The sequence below is a fragment of the Accipiter gentilis genome, chromosome 11, assembly GCF_929443795.1.
Source record: "Accipiter gentilis chromosome 11, bAccGen1.1, whole genome shotgun sequence".
NCBI lineage: Eukaryota > Metazoa > Chordata > Aves > Accipitriformes > Accipitridae > Astur > Astur gentilis.
Genome location: NC_064890.1, coordinates 873,410 through 893,136, shown reverse-complemented (window position 1 = coordinate 893,136; position 19,727 = coordinate 873,410). Strand labels below are relative to the sequence as shown.

Below are 19,727 nucleotides of genomic sequence, written 5' to 3'. Positions count from 1 at the left end.
TCCCTGTACTTTCATGAAACACTTGCCTCATGACTTTACCCAACAACAAGCCTGCAGCGCCTGAATTTCTAGAGAAACAGTACTTGCAGTGCCATCTACTCAGTCTAGTGTGCTGAGACTGTGTCAGATGACTGATCATATTTATTCTGCTTGGCCTGATGCCACCTGGGATTTTCCATGTTCAGAAGAAAGGGCCAAGATATGCCCACAGATACACAGATGCTAATGAAGGGCCTTTATGAAAAAGCAGCCACCTTTTCTTGGGCAAAACCTTCTCTGCAAAGGCCAAGACCATACTGAAGAAGAGGTTATGACACTTATCTTGGGAAGGTCTGCCTAACTTCTGTATTGATTATATATGATCTGGATAACCTTACTATTAAGACCCTTCAATGCACCTCTGAGCAAGTCAGATGACAGCTGCATACCTCTGAAGTGGCACTTTACAGCACTCAGTCCATTCTTGCCAAAAAAACAGTTCTCTAGGGTTTATTTTTATTTGTTCTCTAACAGGTCTGGTGCAGCCTTCCTCTCCTTCAAGTCCCAGAGGAGCCAGTGTCGGCCAGTCTCTTCTGCACCCACCTCTAGGGCTGCACTCTGAACAGATGAGTAAAAAAACCCCAAAACCCAGCAGTGTCATTCTGTACTCTGCCGAGAACAGGAAAAAGCAGCGTTAATGCCATTAAGAATGATATTAAATGCCCTCTTGAGCATCTGTCTCCATAATCCTGCTTCAGAAGATGGCTATTTCAAATGGCTAGTTGCTCCATGGTCTTGAATTCTGGCCTTATGTTTCTCTGAGGTATTAGTTGAGAAAGTCCCATAAATAAAGCCCTGACGCAGGGACAGCTGGCCAGAAAAAGTGGCAGGAATCTTCCCTGCTGCCAGCACCCACAGGCTTAGAGCTATGCTTCACCACCCTCAGAAACACCCACCACCACGCAGGAGCAAAACCCCGTGCAGCAGAGGCTGGCGGTGGCCATCGCCATGCAACGCACAGAGGTGATGGAAGGAAGAAAGTTGCTTTGATAGCAAGAGTTCCCTACCTGCAGATCACAGACAGACCTGCCACTGCAAACTCCACAGCCAGCACTGAAGGATCACACCAGCATAAACCACAGTGCCTTGGAAACACCCACCACCACCGAGCTGCCCCAGGGGAAGGCAATGTAATAAACCCCTCCATGGCCACACTCCTGAATTAAGGGGCTCTCAAATTCCACATCTTGCCTACTTCTCATGCTCTCTGCTATCCCTCAAGTGTCACGTTAAACTGGGAGACTGCAGGTGGAGACTGTTTCGGCACATTTGAACAGCACAGCATCAGCATCAGTCGGTCCCAGGTGAAGCTCTGCGAACAAAGCAGCTCAAGCAGCAGTTGGAGCTACTCCTTGAACTGTTCGTTCTGACAAGACACAAGTCCAAAACATATGGCAAACCTCAACTTCATGCATCAGTATTTTAAGAAACGTACAAAATCCTGACATCCTCGATGGAGAGGAATTTCCAAGAGATGCAACATTTTTAAAAGGTACTTCTATATAAAACAAGAGTTGTCAAGAAAACTTAAGTTCAAAAGAAGAGAATAAACATTCCCATCCTCTGCATTAATATGACGTTAAAGTGACCTCCATTGCCAGGACTTAAGAGAGGAAAAAACAAAACAAGGATGCAAAAGAAAGATGGTAAGGTTAAAACAGTTCGGATGCAGATCATTATGTGAAACAAGCAAAGCAGCCTTCAAACACAGCCAAAGCCCAGTCCAAACAGAGAGGAAAATAAAAAGTTAAGTGAAAACATGGACCAGAGCACAGACAGCTGAGAGAATCTTGGAGAGCCTGAAACCAAAGACAGAAGAACAAGAAGTTTAATTTACTGAACCAGCAGCAGAAATCCCCCACAAAGAGAGTCACACACTGCTGGGCCACTAGAAAGCAAGGAGTTGGGTTAGGAGAGACAGGTCACGGCTTCAGGACATACAAGGTTTGTTTGCAGTCCCGTTCCCCTCTCCTCCAGCTTCCCAGAGCCACACCGGCACAGCACCTCCGCCAGGACAGGACACCAGGGCAGCACTTTTGCTTGCCAGCCACACTTCGCAACACTGACAATGCAGGCCAGTCCAGCATGGCCTCTGCTTTACGGAGCATTTTCAAGGAAATCCTCAGACGGGACTTTATGCTTTCCCATCCATGGAGATATGTTTGTCATGCTGAGCTGTCAAGGAACGTGGCACTAGAACAGACTGGAAAATTAAAAATGCATGCAGAGACCAAATCCAGCCAGGGTTTATCCTGGAACTGAAGTAACAAAAACATGAAATATCTCCCCTGATGCCACAGATTCACCTTTTGTTCCCAACTCATTTTTAAATAAATAAAATTACAAATAAAGGTGTTCCTCTGACTCAAAACCACAGGACAATCCAGTAGAAGACACTGACAGACAAGCACTGGCTGCGAGACATGCAGGTCAATTCTCTGATACACTCCCAAGAAATTTCAGGAAAAGAAACCTTCCTTGGCTTGCCTGTACTCAAGTCAACTTCATGATGTCCATGGTGCACAACAAGGGCTTGCAGCCCAGCCGGGGTTTTCAGCCAAGACAACACTTGGCTATCTTAACTCTCCTGGTCCAGCCAGTCCCCCAGCATTGAACCCCTCTGCCACCGGCTCTATACCCATGGGAAAAGCAGTGACTCGGAGCTGCTGTGGCCGGAACAGCATCGCCTGACCCACCCCAACACCAGCATTTCAGGAGAGTCTTTCTGAATAGATCCCCCTCCCCAGCGGGCAGTAGACAGGAACAGCACAGATATGTGCCCAGAGGAGGAGGAAGCAACCAGGTAATACGTGCCCAGACAAGGAGGAGGACACAGGTAATGCAGTCAGACTGGGAGCACTCCCAAGAAGCTCCCGAGATGGGTGCTGGGAGCAGCACAAGCTCTGGACAGGACTAGACCCATCACTTGATGTCTGCTGATCCTGACCAGAAACGAGCATAGCAGATGCAACGCTAATGGCTTGGCACACAAGTTGGACTGCTATAGCCCCAAAGGCCAAGTCCCTCAAACACACCTCACGTCCAGATGCAAGCTGCAAGAATCTGCAGCCATGCTCAGCATTTCTCCTTCACCCCCAGGCTCACAGTTCCAAATACACTGATGTTTTGCTCAGTAATAAAATGAACACAAAGTTGATGTAACAGTATTCCAGGTGTCAGAGGCAGAAGAAGCCTGCTGAAGCAGTCTCCTCTAGCCAAGCTCCTCCAGTCGAAGAGGCAGCTCCGTGGCTAGGAAGGAAGTCTCAGATGCCAGTGGCACAAACACACTTACGGAGACCGTTCTCCGGGCATGACACAGAACAGACACACAACCTCTGCATTTCAGCCCAACACCTTGTTAAAACACACTGGGCTACTTTAGACTGCATGGCACTTACACACTCAGATACTTGCAGGTGTATGTCATCTTAGTCACTGCTTAGCCAGCTTAAACATATTTCAATCTTCTCATCACGCCAGGCATACAAGCCCGCCTGAACCAAGCACCCTTCCAGAAACGAGGGCCCCAAGCTGAGCACAACAGCAGAGGCACTGTCCTGGCACAGGGAGCACAGCAGTCCCAGCTCCAGGGATTCAGGAAGCCCATATCTCAACCGTGTGCTGTGTCTGTTCCCCCTCTCCAAACACCGGCACTCCAGGCTGCTCTCACTTGCTGGAGAGCAGGGCTCTGCCCTGTTCCCTCAGAAAAGTCTCTGATTGTTATTGCAGAAAACTTAATTTCATTCTGGAGCGAATCACAGCAAGAGCTGAGCAGCCCTCCAAATTATTTTTGTGCCTTAAGATACTGGCAACTCCTTTCTCTCAATTTTGCATCAGCTGCAAATGTTAACAACATACAGTTCTCTCCCAGCTCGTTAAGGGAGGCTATAATTAACATCTATTCCAAAACCTGCTACAGTGGTGCCTCACTACGAAACTCTCCCCTACACAGTTTTGCATAACTGGTTGTTTACATCCTTTAACTTCCAGCTCACAAAATCACCAGCGCTCCCATTGCTACCCCTTTCTCCTGTGCAGTGACAGCAGCATCCCTCGCTGAAGTGAATGCGTGTGTCTGGGGAGACACGGTCCTCAACCCCTCCTCGGTCTGCAAACACCCGCTGCTCGATTGCACTGCCCATGCTCAGCACATATCTGTCTACAATTTCACTTCAGAATTCAAGTACCCCTCAAACAGAGAAGGGCATGATCACTCCTCACCTTTTAGAGGAAAAAAGCCTACCTGTGCCCACAGTTAGCAGCAAACTCCATGGAGTATCCATTATTATCACAGCCCATACAGCTCGCTAATCTTGATTTTAACTGCATCATCAACCACACTGTAGATGTCCCAAGGAACAAGGCTGAGTTTTCCTTATCCAATTTAACAGCTCAGAGAGATCTAATGAACAGGAACCATCATACTACGACTAGGTGCCCAAGTTTAACCTCCAGCCTGGGCCAAGTAGGTGCACACGAGGCATGGATCTAACTGCCACAGCCTGCACAGAAGCTTCCTCTGATGTCTGTCAATTAGAGCTGGTCTGTGTGGTGAGGCAGCACCTTCTTTCCTAGTGTCACCGCAGGTATTCTCACCTACATAAATATCTGACACATCACTAGACATAGCGTTTAAGTTCCTTGCCTCATTGATAACCCATAGGAGTCACTCCTGCAGATAATTACTGTATAAATCAGCATGGGTCTCATTCTTCTCATTAGGAAGGTAAACTGGAGCAGTCTATCTTTGGTACACCACACTTCACCACGCATATTGTCTGACCTCCTTCCTAACTAGGTCTGCTAAATTCACATCTATCTCATCCACGGCTTATCTCTCCTGTTTTTTAATCACCTGCTTTTCCAAAGGAATCCCTGCTGTACCAGTCCGGCTGCTGACCAAATCCAAAGTGCCATCCAACGTACCTCTTCCTCACTGACAACATTCACCCTGCGCATCTCAGATGACGTGCGAATCCACAAGAACCGTGGTTTCACTCATTTCTAAATCCAACTGATGACGCATCCCCTCACTGGTACCCCTGCTGCCACTGTAGCCGCTCCTCCAGAAGAAGCTGAAGCAAACAATTGTCCTCCGGCTTCACCCCATTCAGCGCTGAACAGAGATGTTGTGTTCGAAGGCGAGCGCAGGACAGTATCCCCACTCTCCGCTCAGCAGGGGACATGGCAGCAGCTGTGCTGACCGACTCTCCCACCCCTGTGCTCCCACAACCCATCAGGGCAACCCTCAACCGCACCAGAGGGACAGCCGGCATGGGGCAGCCAGAACAGAGATGCATGCACTCTGCGCCGTGTTATCTGCCCGGGGTTCAAGCTCCTCTCACCCACCTTGGAGCATTTCCAAGTTCACCGTTTGAATGATACCGCCAAAAACCTGAGAGATGAAGATAGAGATAACCAGCACCGATCGCCACAGTTGTGCTCATGCACTGCACTGGGACGCACAGCCGTCCTGGAGCAGTACACGCCACGGGTGTTGATGTGAGCATGTTTATGCTGCAACCACTACCGGGGTGTTACAGCCAAAGGGGTACCTGGTCCTAGCACCGTGCATTGAAAACACCTGCCAGTTCTCCACGTACCCAGCGCTCCAAAACAGCCTGACCAGGCAGTCTTGCACCTAATTCACTACGGGCTTTTCCAGTTGTCTGAATTAACAGACACACCTCTCAGTTCTCAAAACATTAGATGCATGACTGCAGGTATCTAAACCAAAACCAAACCAAGAAATATTAGGGTAATGTCCCTAAAACGAGGGCAGAAGTCTTTTCCCACTCTAAAAGAGCAACATTATCGCAGTTTTGGAGCAGAGTTGACTTGGAGGCTGCCGAGAGGACCGGTGCGCACCGGGCTGGCTGGTGCTGCCTGCGGAGGCAGTGTACGTGGGCAGAAGGACCCGGACTCGCCCTGGGGTCTGCAAGAGGTGTTTTCCTCCAGCCGGAAGGGCAAGAACCAGCAGTGCATCATGGCTGTCATCCCTCAGGTCAGAAGGGGTCCAAGCCTAGGGCAGGGCTAACGGCACCTTCGGAAGGGCACTGGTCCTTCTCTCTCGGCTTCAATGCCAGAGTGGCATCTCTGGGAAGAATGCGACTCCGCCAGACCAAGAAGTGCAGCTATCCGGGCAATCAGGGAGCCCTCTGGTTTGGGGAGCAAAATGCTATACAGAGAAGAGGTAAGCAGCCTGACTAGTTTTCTGCTCCGCTTCCTACAGCTACCCACAACACAAAAATACGTCAAATGAATAGAGACAGAGAGACTCGGTCTCTCCTCCCCAGAAAGCTTCCTGCTGCATCATCTTGATCAAAAAGCATTCAGAAACATAAAAATAATGTGCAAGACTATCCAAATCTCAGTTACAAGGCAGCAACAGCTGCCAAATATGCAGGCTGTTCCCTGCAAACTGACACGTGGCACTTTTGAGCCATACCACAAACAAAAAAACTATCTGAATCAGTGCAAGAGAAAGGCCTTCACTCCTGGGAGATGAAGGGCCCTCACACACTGCTCTTCCATACACCCGATCTCCACCGCCTGCCCCTTCCCACCAGTAACTGCTGACACCTTCACCAAACCCTCCCTGCCTCATTTTTTCCGGTTGCAAAACTGGAAGGGATGATCACCCCTCAGATATCAGAAAGATACATTCCTAGAAGCAGGATGATCCCTGCCCCGAGGCACTTGCAGGCTCTCAGTGTCTGGTTTGACATAACAAGACTATTTAGTGGTCAAAAGCTGTATAACCACAGAGAGAAAAAAGACAAGCAGCCCGGCCCCAGAAGGCTTCATGACACCATCTCAGCAAGAGGTGAAGAAAAAGCTCCCCAGGGTCAGCAGCACAGCCCCACTGCTCCTCTGATCCCCCCAGGCATCTTGGGGTAACCAAACCGAAGGGGTTTTCACAGTGGACTCCTCCTCTTGCCCCAGCACGACAGCAGGATCTCCCACGGGGCATACAGCTGGGCAGCCTGGGGAACTCCAGGGCACATTTCTACCTCCGGCCAAGTTGTTTTTGTTTGTCTTTTTAGCATCCATAAAACCACAGCTGCTTTTCAAGCCTAGCATCCCAGCACTAGAAGAAACGGGAAAATGAAACTTGCTGCAAACAGTCTTCAGATTCCTGCTCACACTGAGCTCACACCAGCTCAAGTGAGAGAAACAAAAAAGAAATTTGCAAAATTGTCACTGGCAGTAAACAAAATATTATTAACAGTTCAAGAATTTGGTTACAACGCATGTTTCAGACTGATGCTTCTCCTCATGTTCACCCACTCTCCCAAAACTGTGACACAGGTGTTATGCAGCCGTGCAAACACCAGCTGCCCTCTTGGCGAGGGTCACAACAGGAGTTTCTGGCAGTGAAATGCAGCTGGCCACGGGAGAATCTCCTCACAAAAGAGGGAGAAATTACTAGACCAGAGGATTAAAGCATTCACACTAATTTATCCTGCACAGGTATTGCTCCAGGCCCAAAACGACTCATCCCACACTGATATAAAATATATTTATTCCCCCGTTGAAAAAGGAGGATCACCTAAGATGGGGTAGAGAGAATTTTCCATCTTGTCTTAAGCAACATCACAGGTTTACAACTCAGAGGTGAGCACGTGGAAAGCTTTACAATGAGATGCTTCTTGTGCCATATTTAGACCGTTTCAAAGCATCATCCCACTCAGTGACCTTTGGGAAACAGAGCTGCCGACTGCACAAGACAGCCGCAGGGGCTCCGACAGCCCCGGCACCTCCGGGAGAGGCTGCCGGCACGTGTCAACCGAACCAAGCTCCGGCAGTGACAGGAAACAGCCACAGAAAGAGGTACAGGGTAGGGAGATGTGGCGGTGGGGAGAGAAGAGACCTCGCCGTTCCTGCGCAGACCGCGGCACGGCAGGAAACAGGCACCTGAGCGAGGCCCTATGCCAGCCAGCACACCCCAGGCGCGGCCACAGCTTGTGTGCAGGCTGGCAATGAGCTCGCAGGGTCCAGCGAGCCCAAGAGGGTTTCAGAAGCCGTGAGACTATCGCCCAGCAGCACCCACGCAGGCGCTGGCATGCCCGTGACGGCAGCAGAAGACAGGCTGCGGCTCTACTGCCGGGACAGCTAGAGCGTTCACACCTATGCCCTGCCAGCACCATGCTGCTGGCCCAACGAGGATGGACTTACACAGCCATGAAGAAACAGCAGCAGAGTCCACACGGCACAAGTGATGGCTTTCAGGGCCTGCTGTGTCATGCAACCATGGGATTAACCTTTTCTGATCTACAAAAGTACGTCAAGGAAACTGGAAGTGCTGAGACCTAGTGAAGACAGGATGCTGCCGGACTAAACCCACCACTCTATCTATCAGACCTGGCACTGGCTGAAGGAAGATCTAATCCCATGTCACTGTCAAACATCTGACTCCCTGGTTTTTGATCCACAGCACACAGAGACTCTCTTCCTGGGCAAAAGTTCAAAGAAAATGAGACCAGTATTAATAGAGCATCTGGGATCAGAGGAGCTGCAGTTCCCAGACCGACCAGTGCAGCTGGGATGCTGTGGCGTGGGGGCTGGCAGCTGCCAGGAGTAGGGTGACCCCCTTCGACAGGCATCCACGCTGATCGCTGCAATACTCTCTCCTTTCAAGCAGCCAGGTAACTGGACAGAAGACAGGCAGCTTTGCACATGGCATGTACAGGGATTACATCCTCTTTCCAAGGTTGTCTCTACAAATATTTGTATAGCAAACAGAGCTCACTGTTAGCAACCACTGGAGGCATTTCAACGTATGGGGTTTTTTTGCTAGATGTGTGCATTACAAGGATCCAGTCTGAGTCAAACCGATGAGTCACTTGGCCAGGTCCACACATGACAGAATGAAGCGTATTTTTACTGCCAGTTAGAAATGCCTCCCACCAGCGAGAGCTGCATGGACATCTTGCAGCAGCAGAGACTGGCACTCTCAGGCTGAAAAACAACTCAAAACACAGGTGGGACAGTAGCAGGACAAGCGATGAGAGCTCTCCTCTGCCCAGTGGGTTTACTTCAGCTTCTCTGGCTTTCCACTCATTGGCTCCAGCTGTGCAGCGAAAGCCTGAGAGGCAGAGGAGCCGCAAGCACCTCTGAGGAGAGCAGGATGCATCACGCCTGCGCTCTTGTTCCTCAGACCGTCTGCACGGGGCCTGCAGCGCCAGAAGTTGCATCAAAGACTTCACGGAAAGAGACAGCACCAAGCACAGAGGCAGTTTCCTCTCAACATCCACCCCTACCTCCCACAGAAGCTCAAAACCAGAATTAATGTGTCCAAACCCCAACATTCTGAAGGAGCTACGTTTCAGTACAGCAAGAGTACGCTAAATGTGGCATGACACTCCAGTCTGCACAACTGCAAAGAAATACAGAAAATGCTATAACCTCCCCAGCTCAGACAAGGCCTCTGAGCAGCCTCACCATCCTCCACACTAGCCACTACCCCCTCACAGAAAACCAGCACTCCTCCCAGGCTGTCCGGGCCTTGGGAAGCAGCAGCAATCTCATTTTTGGCTCAGACAGCAGCAGACATTGCAGGAGGGTCTGCATCTACCAGCACACTGCTCAGCCGAGGCGGTGAACCCCACAGAAGCAAGCCTGGGGTCAGGCAGTGCTGCAGCAAGCACTGAGGCATGCCACCAGGGACACGCAGGGTTGCCACCCCATGGGGGAATGAACGATGCTGTGTGGTCTTGCCATCGCTCCAGGCCTCCAAGAGTATACCCAAGGTTTGAGCAAACATGGCAATCCACCGGGGAAAACCCAAGGAGATCCTGAGCTGGGGGCCTCGGCTCCCATCACCTACCACCTGCCCAGCTGAAGGGCTTTCCCTCTTCCCCTGCTGCATTTTACCTGGGAGGGAGGGAACCTCAGAGGTTTGGCCAGAACCTGCAGCAACCAGCAAACACCAGGGTTGGGGAGGGCTGGACAGCTGCAAACTCGGACATGGACAGAAACAGCGGCAGATCATCAATGGCTTATTCAGAAATGCGTGTATTCTAAATCCCCCTTCTTTTTTTGTTTGTTTGTCTGTTTTCTAATTCCCCACAGGGAAGAGGCCATGCCTCATTCAGTGCTCCATACAGAAAACTCCAAGATAAGCCCTTCATCCATGCTAAACATGTTTTGAAATTGAGCTGCTCTGGACTCTTAGGCCAAGGGAGATGCACAGAGAAAAACCTCTCAGATCCCGAGGCAAAAAGCAGCCAGAAGTCCTAGCTTTGCAAAGCAGTCATTTGTCTGCATTAACGATAAGAGCCAAGAGATCTAAAAACCTCCATTTACAGAGAATAATGCGAGCAATCATGACACAATATGACAAACACTCACATATGAAAGGACTCATTTCCCGCGGCCGGGGCACATTTAACTCCATACATTTACCCGGAGTCCCGGAAGCACGCAGCCCCTCTCCCGACACAAGCGCGCAGATGCAGGAGCTGGCTTGGTGTACAGCAACCGTGGCTGCAGTCACAACCAACCGGGACACATGGACATCAGTGTCAGGCAGCCACAGCTTCTTCTCACTGTAGCATGTCGGTGCTCTGCTTCCCTCAACGCAACCCCCTGCAACCCAGTGGCTCAGCACACCGGAGCTGGGCTCACAAAACTGGAGGAAAAGTGGCCGGACGCCTGCCCTCTTGCCGGCCCCACTCATGGTCACATCGGTCGGCCACAGGATCTCACGCTGTACCATGAAGACACCAGTTTCACAGCCGGACAACACGTTTCTTGAAAGAGTTAGCAGTCCCTTTTCTCATCCTTCCAATGAGCAGAACGCCAGCAGAAACGCTGCTTCCAGCGGTCATCATCATGAGCCTGCATGTGACAGGGAAGACCGGGCCCTTTCAGGAAGATAACACTCTGCACCAGGAACAGATGCCAACTGTAACCCCAGCAAACACTGCAGACACACCGGACTCCACCATTGCAGCACCCAGCGCCGCCAGCCAACCCCAAGCTGGCTCTGCCAAACCCCGCTTGCGACCCCGCTCCAGCCCTCAAGCCCATCTCTCTTGCTTTCAGTTTTGTTCCAACAAAAGTGCGCTCAGCTATGTTAACGCCTTATGAGGACAGGCTGAGGGAGTTGGAGTTGTTGAGCCCGGAGAAAAGGGAGACTTACTGCGGCCTTAAAGGGGGCTTATAAGAAAGATCGGGACAAACTTTTTAGTAGGGCCTGTAGCAATAGGACAAAGGGTAATGGTTTTAAACTAAAAGAGGATATATTCAGACTAGACAGAAGGAAGAAATTTTTTACGATGAGGGTGGTGAAACACTGGCAAAGGTTGCCCAGAGAGATGGTAGATGCCCATCCCTGGAAACATCCAAGGTCACATTGGACGGTGCTCTGAGCAACCTGATCTAGTGGAGACGTCCCTGCTCATTGCAGGAGGGTTGGACTAGATGACCCTTAAAGGTCCCTTCCAACCCATTCTGTGATTCTATAATTCTATCTCTGGAGATGATGCAGAGCTACCTCAGCTCCCACCACCCCAGCAGACCTCCTTTCACCATCCCCAACTGCAAACCCATCCCTGCATGACCATTAATCCTACTGCACATGAACTCCTCAGCAGCCACAGTGCCTCGCCGCATGCAAACGCATCTGTGCCGAATGCACCCATCCAGGCTGCAGGCAGAGCAGCGTCCCCTCCCTGCCCGCACCAAGGGTCCCATCCAGCTCTCATGCAGTTGAGCCCCCCCCGCCCCGCGGTTTCCCCCCCGCAGCACTCAGTCCCAGTTTGTTTACAGCTGGCAGGGAGGTGCTGGCACGACATGGCACAGCCGCGGCAGCAGCAGCCTGCCGCCCAGGCTACGGCTCTGCCGAGACTAACCCAACCTGTAAAGCAATTAGTCATTCACAGATGAGAGCTGCGTGCCCTTCCTCCAAACATTATCTAAGCTCCCTGTAGGGAGGGGGAATGCGAAAACAGGACAGCACACAGGGAATAAGTGTTGCCATATCGATCCCCAAAATCACATAACCGGTATCAGTCAATCTTCACATCCTTAGCGGAGGGATCCTTGGGGCTGCTCGGAAGGACTTAGCACATCACTCGGACACACATCTGGCTTCAAACCGCCCATCACATAGCTCGGGAGAGCACTTGGGCACCTGCAAACTGGGATGGGAAGGGGTTTTGCTTTAGCTGTTCCTGACCCGAAAAAGATGTTTACGCAGTACTGGCCAGCGTCGTTCTCTGGCAGAGGATGCCCTGATTCTTGGGTACCTCACCCCGGCGAGGTCACCTGTGACTGCATTATCTCAGCAGCAAGGAGGCTTGGGCTCTGCAGCAGAAGCTCCCCACGGTGACCTGGACACATCTCCCCACCTCGTAGCTTTGCCATGCTTGCGGAAGACCACTGCATGTCTTCTGTCGACCACCCCCGACAGAGGTCCTGAATTCTCTGACGTGCCAGCAGCCAGGGGCAAAAAGCCCACTTGAGTTGTACAAAGCGGAGTAGATCACAGCCACTTCTTACCACAGACAAACACCCTTGGCTGTGGAATGACCCCTGCGGGCCCCGAGGTAGTGCCGACATCTCCATCCAAAATCACAAGGAAGCGGCAGCCCCGCAGACCTCAAGCAGCTCTGCTCAGCTGAAACACAACCTAGGAAAGGCCTGCAACTTTCAGCTACATCACTAATTAAAACAGGACTATAATCTAAAAGGATTTTGCTGGGAGCAGAGCTAATAACACCATACCTATGCCTTCTGGTTCAAGGGCCTCTCAAACCCAAGGCCAGCAGCTGAGCTTAGGCAGGTTTGGGCTAGACACAGACACATTTTTACTTGGACAGTCACCACCGGCCAAGTGCCGCAGCTGGTGGTGGGTTTTTATACTACCAAAACCTGCTAATGGTTTCCAAGTCAAGGTTGGATGTTTTGCCAAGGTCTGTACGAGCCCAAACATAAGTGTGTTCAGCTCAGTTCTCTGGCCTGTATGCTACAGATGAGATTTAAAATTTAAAAAGTGAACATTTAAGTCAGAGAAATACAATTCATTAATTGTGAGCTCTTTTTTTTTTTAATGTCCCACTGCAATTAACCACTTCACCTCAGAGCACTATCCATCTTCCCCAAACAAGCCTCAAATGACACTAGGAAGATGCGTGACATTTATTGTTCCCTTCTGAAACTTAGGTTGCCAAGTCTCAAGACAAGGAACACAAGACTTAAGTGCTTACCTGCTCCATCCCTGTCACTTACTAACTGCTACGAACCACCACCGGTTTTATGCTGCAAATATCTGCTGCAGTTCTGCAAGGGAGGCCAAGATGAGCAAGAAGATGCAGAAGGAAATGCTCAGAGGCCCCAGAGACAGCGCTCAGAAGCAAGGTGAAGGCAGTACAGCTGCAAAGCATCGCCCCATCTCCATTCACTCCCAGAGAGGCCGCCACATCTGCTCCCAGACGATGCAGCCCTGGGCAGCCCACCTCCCGCAGGCAGAGTCTGACCTGAGGGCACCGGGGGGAAGAGAGCAACTCCTTCCCACCCTGGTGCTACGGGATGCTGGGACACGATGCATGCAATAAAACACCCTGCCACATGGTCAGATGCTACTCAGAAAACATCAAAACTCTGATCCAGGCTGCCTGCCCTCTGGCCCAAACGCTTTCCCGAAACTGGACCTTTATCGGAGATGCATGACACACTACCCAGAGCTCCTGCCTTCTGCAGGAGAGCCCCAGCCTGCTCCAGAACCAGAGAGACACAGGACCAGTGATGGGTGTTGGGATCTGCACTGAGCATTGCAAACACTCGTATCTGTATGACCATGCAGCCGCTGTGAATGTTAACTAAGCTCTCAGCCTCAACAACTTCCCGTAATAATCAAACCCACAGCTTAACAGGCGCTGCATGGAAAAGGATTCCCTCTCCTCAGCTCCAAGCACACACTTCAAACAACTCCAGCCAAGAGCCTCTTCTTCTGCGAATGTGCAATTTGGGGAACAGACGCTCTCACCGTGCATTCTGCAAGAAAGTCCTTATTTTAGTTAAACTTAGCCTCATTTATAATGCTGAAAAAGCTCATTTTTACCAAAACCAGCTGGGCACAGGAAGACAGAAGAAAGCATCATGGAAAGAACCCCCAGACAAATAAAACCCCCACGACCAAGACAACCACCCCCATCACCCGAAGACAAGAACAGGCGTGGGCCGAGGACAGAAGGATGAGGTCTTTTGACAGACCTGTGTGTCGGAAGCCTCCGAGGCAGCGGCATCAGACAAACACCAGCCTGGCACCCACCCGGGCATGACATCCCCGTCCGAGGCGGGTTTTGGTCAGCCCCCCCGCCACATCCCAGCGAGCTGAGAGCAGAAATCCCCCCACCCCAAACCAACGCCAGCCGCCGCTTCCGGAGTGGCGACGGCTCGACGATGGCTGGGGGTGGAAGCCTCTAAAATTACAGAAACTGTAAATTGGCAGAACCACGCACAAGCGTTTCTGGCTGCTGGTGAACAGGCAAACCTAAGCCCCGGGGACGGGGTAGCTGGAGCTGCGCACACCCAGCGCCAGCCCTTCTCCCACAGCCTGGCCGTGAGGGGCTTCACGGTGGCGGGGGGGTGGGTAACCAGCCCGGAGGAAAACGGCATGAGCCCTGCCCGGTACCGCCCACGGTCCCGCACCCCGGACCGGGCCGGGCCGGGCCGCCTCCCGGGGCAGGCAGGCAGGCAGCCCCGCCGGGCCCGCCCGGTTGAAGGACCCCGCCGGCCGCTCCCTCAGGCACCCCACACACCCCCCCTCCCTACCGCTGCAGCGGCCGCCCCCGGTACCGGCCGCGGTCCCGCCCGTGGGCCCGGCCGGGCGCCCGCCACGTCGCGCGGGCGCGGCCCGCACCCCCGGCCCAGGCCCGCACCCCCCGCCCGGCGCGACCCCGCGTGGACCCGTTGTCCGCCCGCTCCCCTCCCCTCCCCTCAACTCCGCGGCCCCACGCGTGGCGCCGCCCGCGCCCCTCCCCCGCGGCGGGTGACAGCGGTCGCGCCCCCGCCGGCCCCGCGCCGCCGCTCACCGCGCTTGCCGGGGTCGTAGCCCACCAGGACGAAGTAGTCGGCCAGGCGGGCCATGGCGGGGGCGGCGGCCGCTGTCGCCGCGCTCACAGCCCCCCCGCCGCCGCCGCCGCGCTCCCCGCCCGCCCGCGCACCCCGCCGACCGCCGCCATCTTGGCCCTTCGCGCGGCCGGCCCGGCCCGCCCGCACTGCGCCTGCGCCGCCGTCGCCGCGGGAGGCGGGACGCCGCACCCCATTGGGCGCGCCGGGCGGGGAGGGGGCGGGGCACGGCGGGGGAGGGGGCGGGGTCTGGAGGGGCGGGGCCGCGGCACCGGGGTTCCCCGGGCGGGGGCGGGGCGGCGGCCGCGGGCTGCGCCGGTCACGAGTGGGCATGGACACGCGTGTGCGGGGACCCCCGGTGCGCGCGGCCCGCCGCTGTGCACAGCCACCCGTATGCACGCACAGCCCGCCCCCCTCCCCGGTGTGCACGGCCCTGCGGTGTGCGCCGCCCGCCGCCCCCCTCCCCACGCCGCGCACAGGTCCCTCCCCAGTGTGCAGGGCGCCCCCGCAGTGTGCACGCCCCCTCCCCCGAAATGTCCACGACCCCCCACGGTGTGCACGGACACCCCCTACCCCCCCCCCGCTGTGTATGCCCCTCCAGTGTGCTCAGCCCCGCCCCCGGCATTCAGGGTCCCCCTAATGTGCATGGCCCACTGGTGTGCACAACCCCCCCGTGTGCATGCCCCCCCCGGTGTCCATGTCCTCCCCTCTGGTGTGCAGACCCCCCATATGTACATGGCCCTCTGGTGTGCAAGCGCACACACACACACACATTTTGCACAGCCCCCTCCGCTGTGCACAGCCCCCCAGGGAGTACACCCCCTGCAGGGTGCCTGGGTGTGCCTGCTCCCCCCCCCCCCCCGTGTGCACGGCCCCTGAGTGTGCACAGCTCCCACGCGCGCGGTCACCCAAGTGACCCACGCTGTGCACAACGTCCCCAGGGTGCCTGGCCCCTCTCAGCTGCGCACGACACCCCCATTGTGCGTGGCCCCCACTGGTGTGCACGGACCCCCAGGTGTGCACCCCCACGGCACAGCACCCCCCCGGGAGGGACAGGATCCCGGGGCGCCGTGACCCCGGTGCTCGCAGCTGCCTGTGGGGTGCCAGGACACATGGGGGGTGGGGACGGGGGCTGTGCAGCCCCTCGCCCCCACCAACAGTGGGACACGCTGCAGGGTTTGGGCCTTCCGTCAGGCCCAGCTGGAGCCAGGATCAGGCATTCGGAGGGCCAGGTTGCAGCCCTGCAGCCATGTGGGCAGCTCCTGTCCAGCAGCCAAGGCCCGGTGCCGGTGCTGGTCCCTACCGGGGTGCTGAGTCCATCCTGGCCGTCACTGGTCCCCGGCAGCTCCCACCAGCACGCAGGGCCCACGTCCTTTTCCAGCCAACCTGGCAGAAGGCCACATGTGGGGACAGGGCTGGGGGGACGCAGCATGCCAGGGGTGCCAGCAGCAGCGTGCCCCGGCACAGTCCCGCGGTGCCACCGGCCCAAGAGCCGAAGCATTTGGCCACAGCAGCAGCCCCTACTTGCAGCATGGCTGTCCTGTCCCATCCTGTCCTGTCTCGTCCCATGGCAGCAGCCGCCGCCGTGCCCTGGAGCTGCCCTGTGCCAGGGCTGGGGTACGTGTCCGGGGGTCCCGGGGCAGGACCCACTGCACGGCTGCCCATGGCCGTGACCGTCCCACGGCGAGCAGGGTCGGCAGGCACGTGCCGTGGCACAGCCGCTGCCAGAGCAGGGGATGATTCATCGAAGAAAATCCCCGTTCCCACTCCCACACGGGAGTGGGACGTGGGGTGCGTGCGGGATGGGGGGGCAGCTCGGCACCGCCTGGCCTCAGCCCCTGAGCCGGGCACATGCTGCCCCTCCAGCCGGCAGGCACCGGCTGAGTGAAGGCAGGAGCGGGTCAGCCCTGCCTGCAGGCAGCTGCCAGCCCAGCAGAGTCAGGCTGTGCCAAACCCGGCAGGTAGCAGCGGCCCTGGGAGCTCCCCTGCCCCTCAGGGCTCCCCTCGGCCAGACCCTTGTGTGCCCAGCGGCAGCAGGGTACGGGTAGAGGGGATGGAGAAAAGGCATGTGGGACATAGAAATAGGGGAGGCAGAACTATGGGATGTAGGGAAAATGTCCTGCTGATCCCTTTGGGCAGGGGGAAGCTGGGGCTGGGCAGGATCCTGCAGGTCCCCATGGGCAGGGGGTGCAGGACCCAAGCAGGCTGGGCAGACTCTAGCAAACGGCATCTCCCCCTCCCCAGTGACCCTGGGGTCCCCCCGGCTGGGAGGGGTGCCCGGGGTGCAGGGCATGGCCAGCCCCAGCAGACCCCACGGAATAGGGTCCCCTTCGCACCCCCACTTCCCGGCCGGCATGGGCGTGATGCAATCCTGCACGGTCCTTGCACCTCCTGCCGCCCCGGCGTCACCAGCCGCTGCGTGCCAGGGCATGTGCAGCTCCGTGCCTCTGGCACCAGCCTGGCCCCTGCCTCCCTGCCCTGGGCACCACTACAGGGTCCCACCGGAGCCCTGCTGCCAGGACAGGCACCGCACCAGCTGGACCAGCCCCTGCACCAGCACTGCTCCTCCCGGTATTTGTGCTACGCCGGTGACAAGCACTGCCAGTCATGCTGTGTGGGGCAGCGGGTGGGGGCACCCTCCCCAAGGGCAAATCAGGATGAACCCTGGTTTATAATGGCAGATTCTCTGTTTTCCTCCTCTTCCCCACGAGTCACCCATTGGCTTTGCTTTCCAGTGTCACCAGTTTGCCGCTGCTCCCTCGTGCCTCGCTGCACCGCAGCCACAGCGGACTTCACCATGGAGCACAGGGCAGAGGTGGCCGGACACCCCGGTCCTGGCTCAGGGCTGTGAGCCCCAGCCCCAGGGTGCTGGGGCGGGGGCAGCTGGGGGACCCCTGGGTGCTGGCCTGGCCGGAGGTGCTGCATGCCCTAAGCTGTGCCATACTGGGACAAGCCACCGGGAACAGGTCCCCCATGTCCCGCTCCCATGCCGAGGCAGCGCCGTGTCGCTGCGCAGACCCCACCCTGAGACAGGGACACGGTCCCACGGCGCAGGGGCACGGGGGTATTCCTGGGGACACGGGGTCCCATGGCTCCGGGGCTGCGGGTGCCCAGTGGCACCGAGTCACCAGTGTCCCCATGCCGCCCAGCTCAGCGCACCCATGCCACACTCCCGTGCCAGTGTTGCTCAGCCCTCGGCCTCTTTCCAGGGCTTGCGCTGTGTCTCCCAGGCCCGGGGCTCCACCACTGCCGTGCCAAGGGCTGCATCCCCGATCCACAGGGCTGGCTGTGGGTCTGGCACCAGGGCGGCCATCCCCACGTCCTTGCATCCCCATGCAGGAGGCCAGGTGCTGCTGCAGGCAAACCCTCCTGCTCCGACGGTGGTGCCAGTTCTGCCAGGGATGCAGAGCTGGTGGGCACCTGCTGGCACTGGGGCTGCAGCCAGATCCCAGCTCCGACCCAGATTGGAGGCAGCGAGGTCCACCTCTGCAGCAGCCGGCAGATGAGGGGGAGACACAGGTCAGGACAGACCCGGCAGGGATGGGGGCCAGGTGCGAGCCCACAGGACAGCAGTGCGGCGCTGGGCAATGCGCCAAGGTGGCCATCTGACTGCCGGCAGGGCGGCAGCCCCGGGACGGCCCCACGGACAGGCAGTGGGAAGCTTCCCACAGAGGGTGACGGCAGGGATGTGGGAAGCCGTGCCGGAGGGTGGGAATGGGGAAATCAGGCTGAGCTGCCCTGGGAGCCCCCGAGGGTGACATGTGCATGGGGTGCATCTTGCCCTGTGCCAGGGTGGAAGGGGTGTGGGGCCGCCGGCAGCGATAGGCATTGGCAGGGATAGGCACCAGCGGTCATCAGCACTGACAGGGGTCGGCACTGGCAGCAACTGGTGCCGGCTGAGCAGGCCACGGTCTTGCCCGCCTGCGGAACCCATGGTGGCAGCGGCAGCAGTGGGCGCAGGGAGCCCTATGGCATGGGGTGCAGGGACAGGCACAGGGGCAGGTGCACAGGGGACCCACGTGTAGACCCCAGCCACGGCTGTGTGCCCAGGACCCTCCCAGGGTTGGGCCATGAGCTGCTTCCAGCACAGCTGTAACTTCTGGGTGCTCCAGGGCTCCGTCTGCAGCCCAGACTCCGTGCTCGTGGTGCCCCTGGGGACGGCCGCAGCCCCGGCTCCGCAGGGCAGGGATAGGAGCAGCCCTGCAGCCAACCTGCCCTAACCCCCCCCCGATGCTCCAAGCCAATGCCATGGGGCCAGATCCTGCGGTGGAGCACACCCGGCTGGGCACTCGCTGTGGGACTGCCATGGTGGGAGTGATGCCGGACCTGTGGCCTCCCTGCCATGCTGTGGGTCCCCAGCCCCGCTGCACCCATGGGTACCATGTGGCTGGGGGCTTCCCATGGCCCCACAGCCACTGTTGCTAGAGGGAGTCCCAGCCCTGCCCGGAGTGGGTGACAGGACATCAGGGTCTGTGCTGGGGTCCCCATCCCTGTGGCGGAGGGCAGGTGGTCCCTGGGCTGCACCCCTGCCCGGGGGTCTGGGTCCCAGAGCTGCCCCCCATGGGTCCCTCCATGGGGAACGGCAAAGCCAGAAGTGGGTGCTGGGGGAA

At 56.4% G+C, this 19,727-nt stretch overlaps 1 protein-coding gene across 4 annotated transcripts in view; it reads right to left on the bottom strand.

The window, feature by feature from the left end:
* Positions 1-15,241, bottom strand: part of SBF1 (SET binding factor 1) — an 85,290-nt gene extending 70,049 nt beyond the window's left edge. For all 4 annotated transcript variants that reach the window (XM_049813699.1, XM_049813698.1, XM_049813701.1 and 1 more), the window contains exon 1: positions 15,081-15,241. In XM_049813699.1, the coding sequence (XP_049669656.1) occupies positions 15,081-15,135 (55 nt within the window). In that variant the 5' untranslated portion in view covers positions 15,136-15,241. The remainder of the gene's footprint in view (positions 1-15,080) is intronic.
* Positions 15,242-19,727: the final 4,486 nt, after the last annotated feature.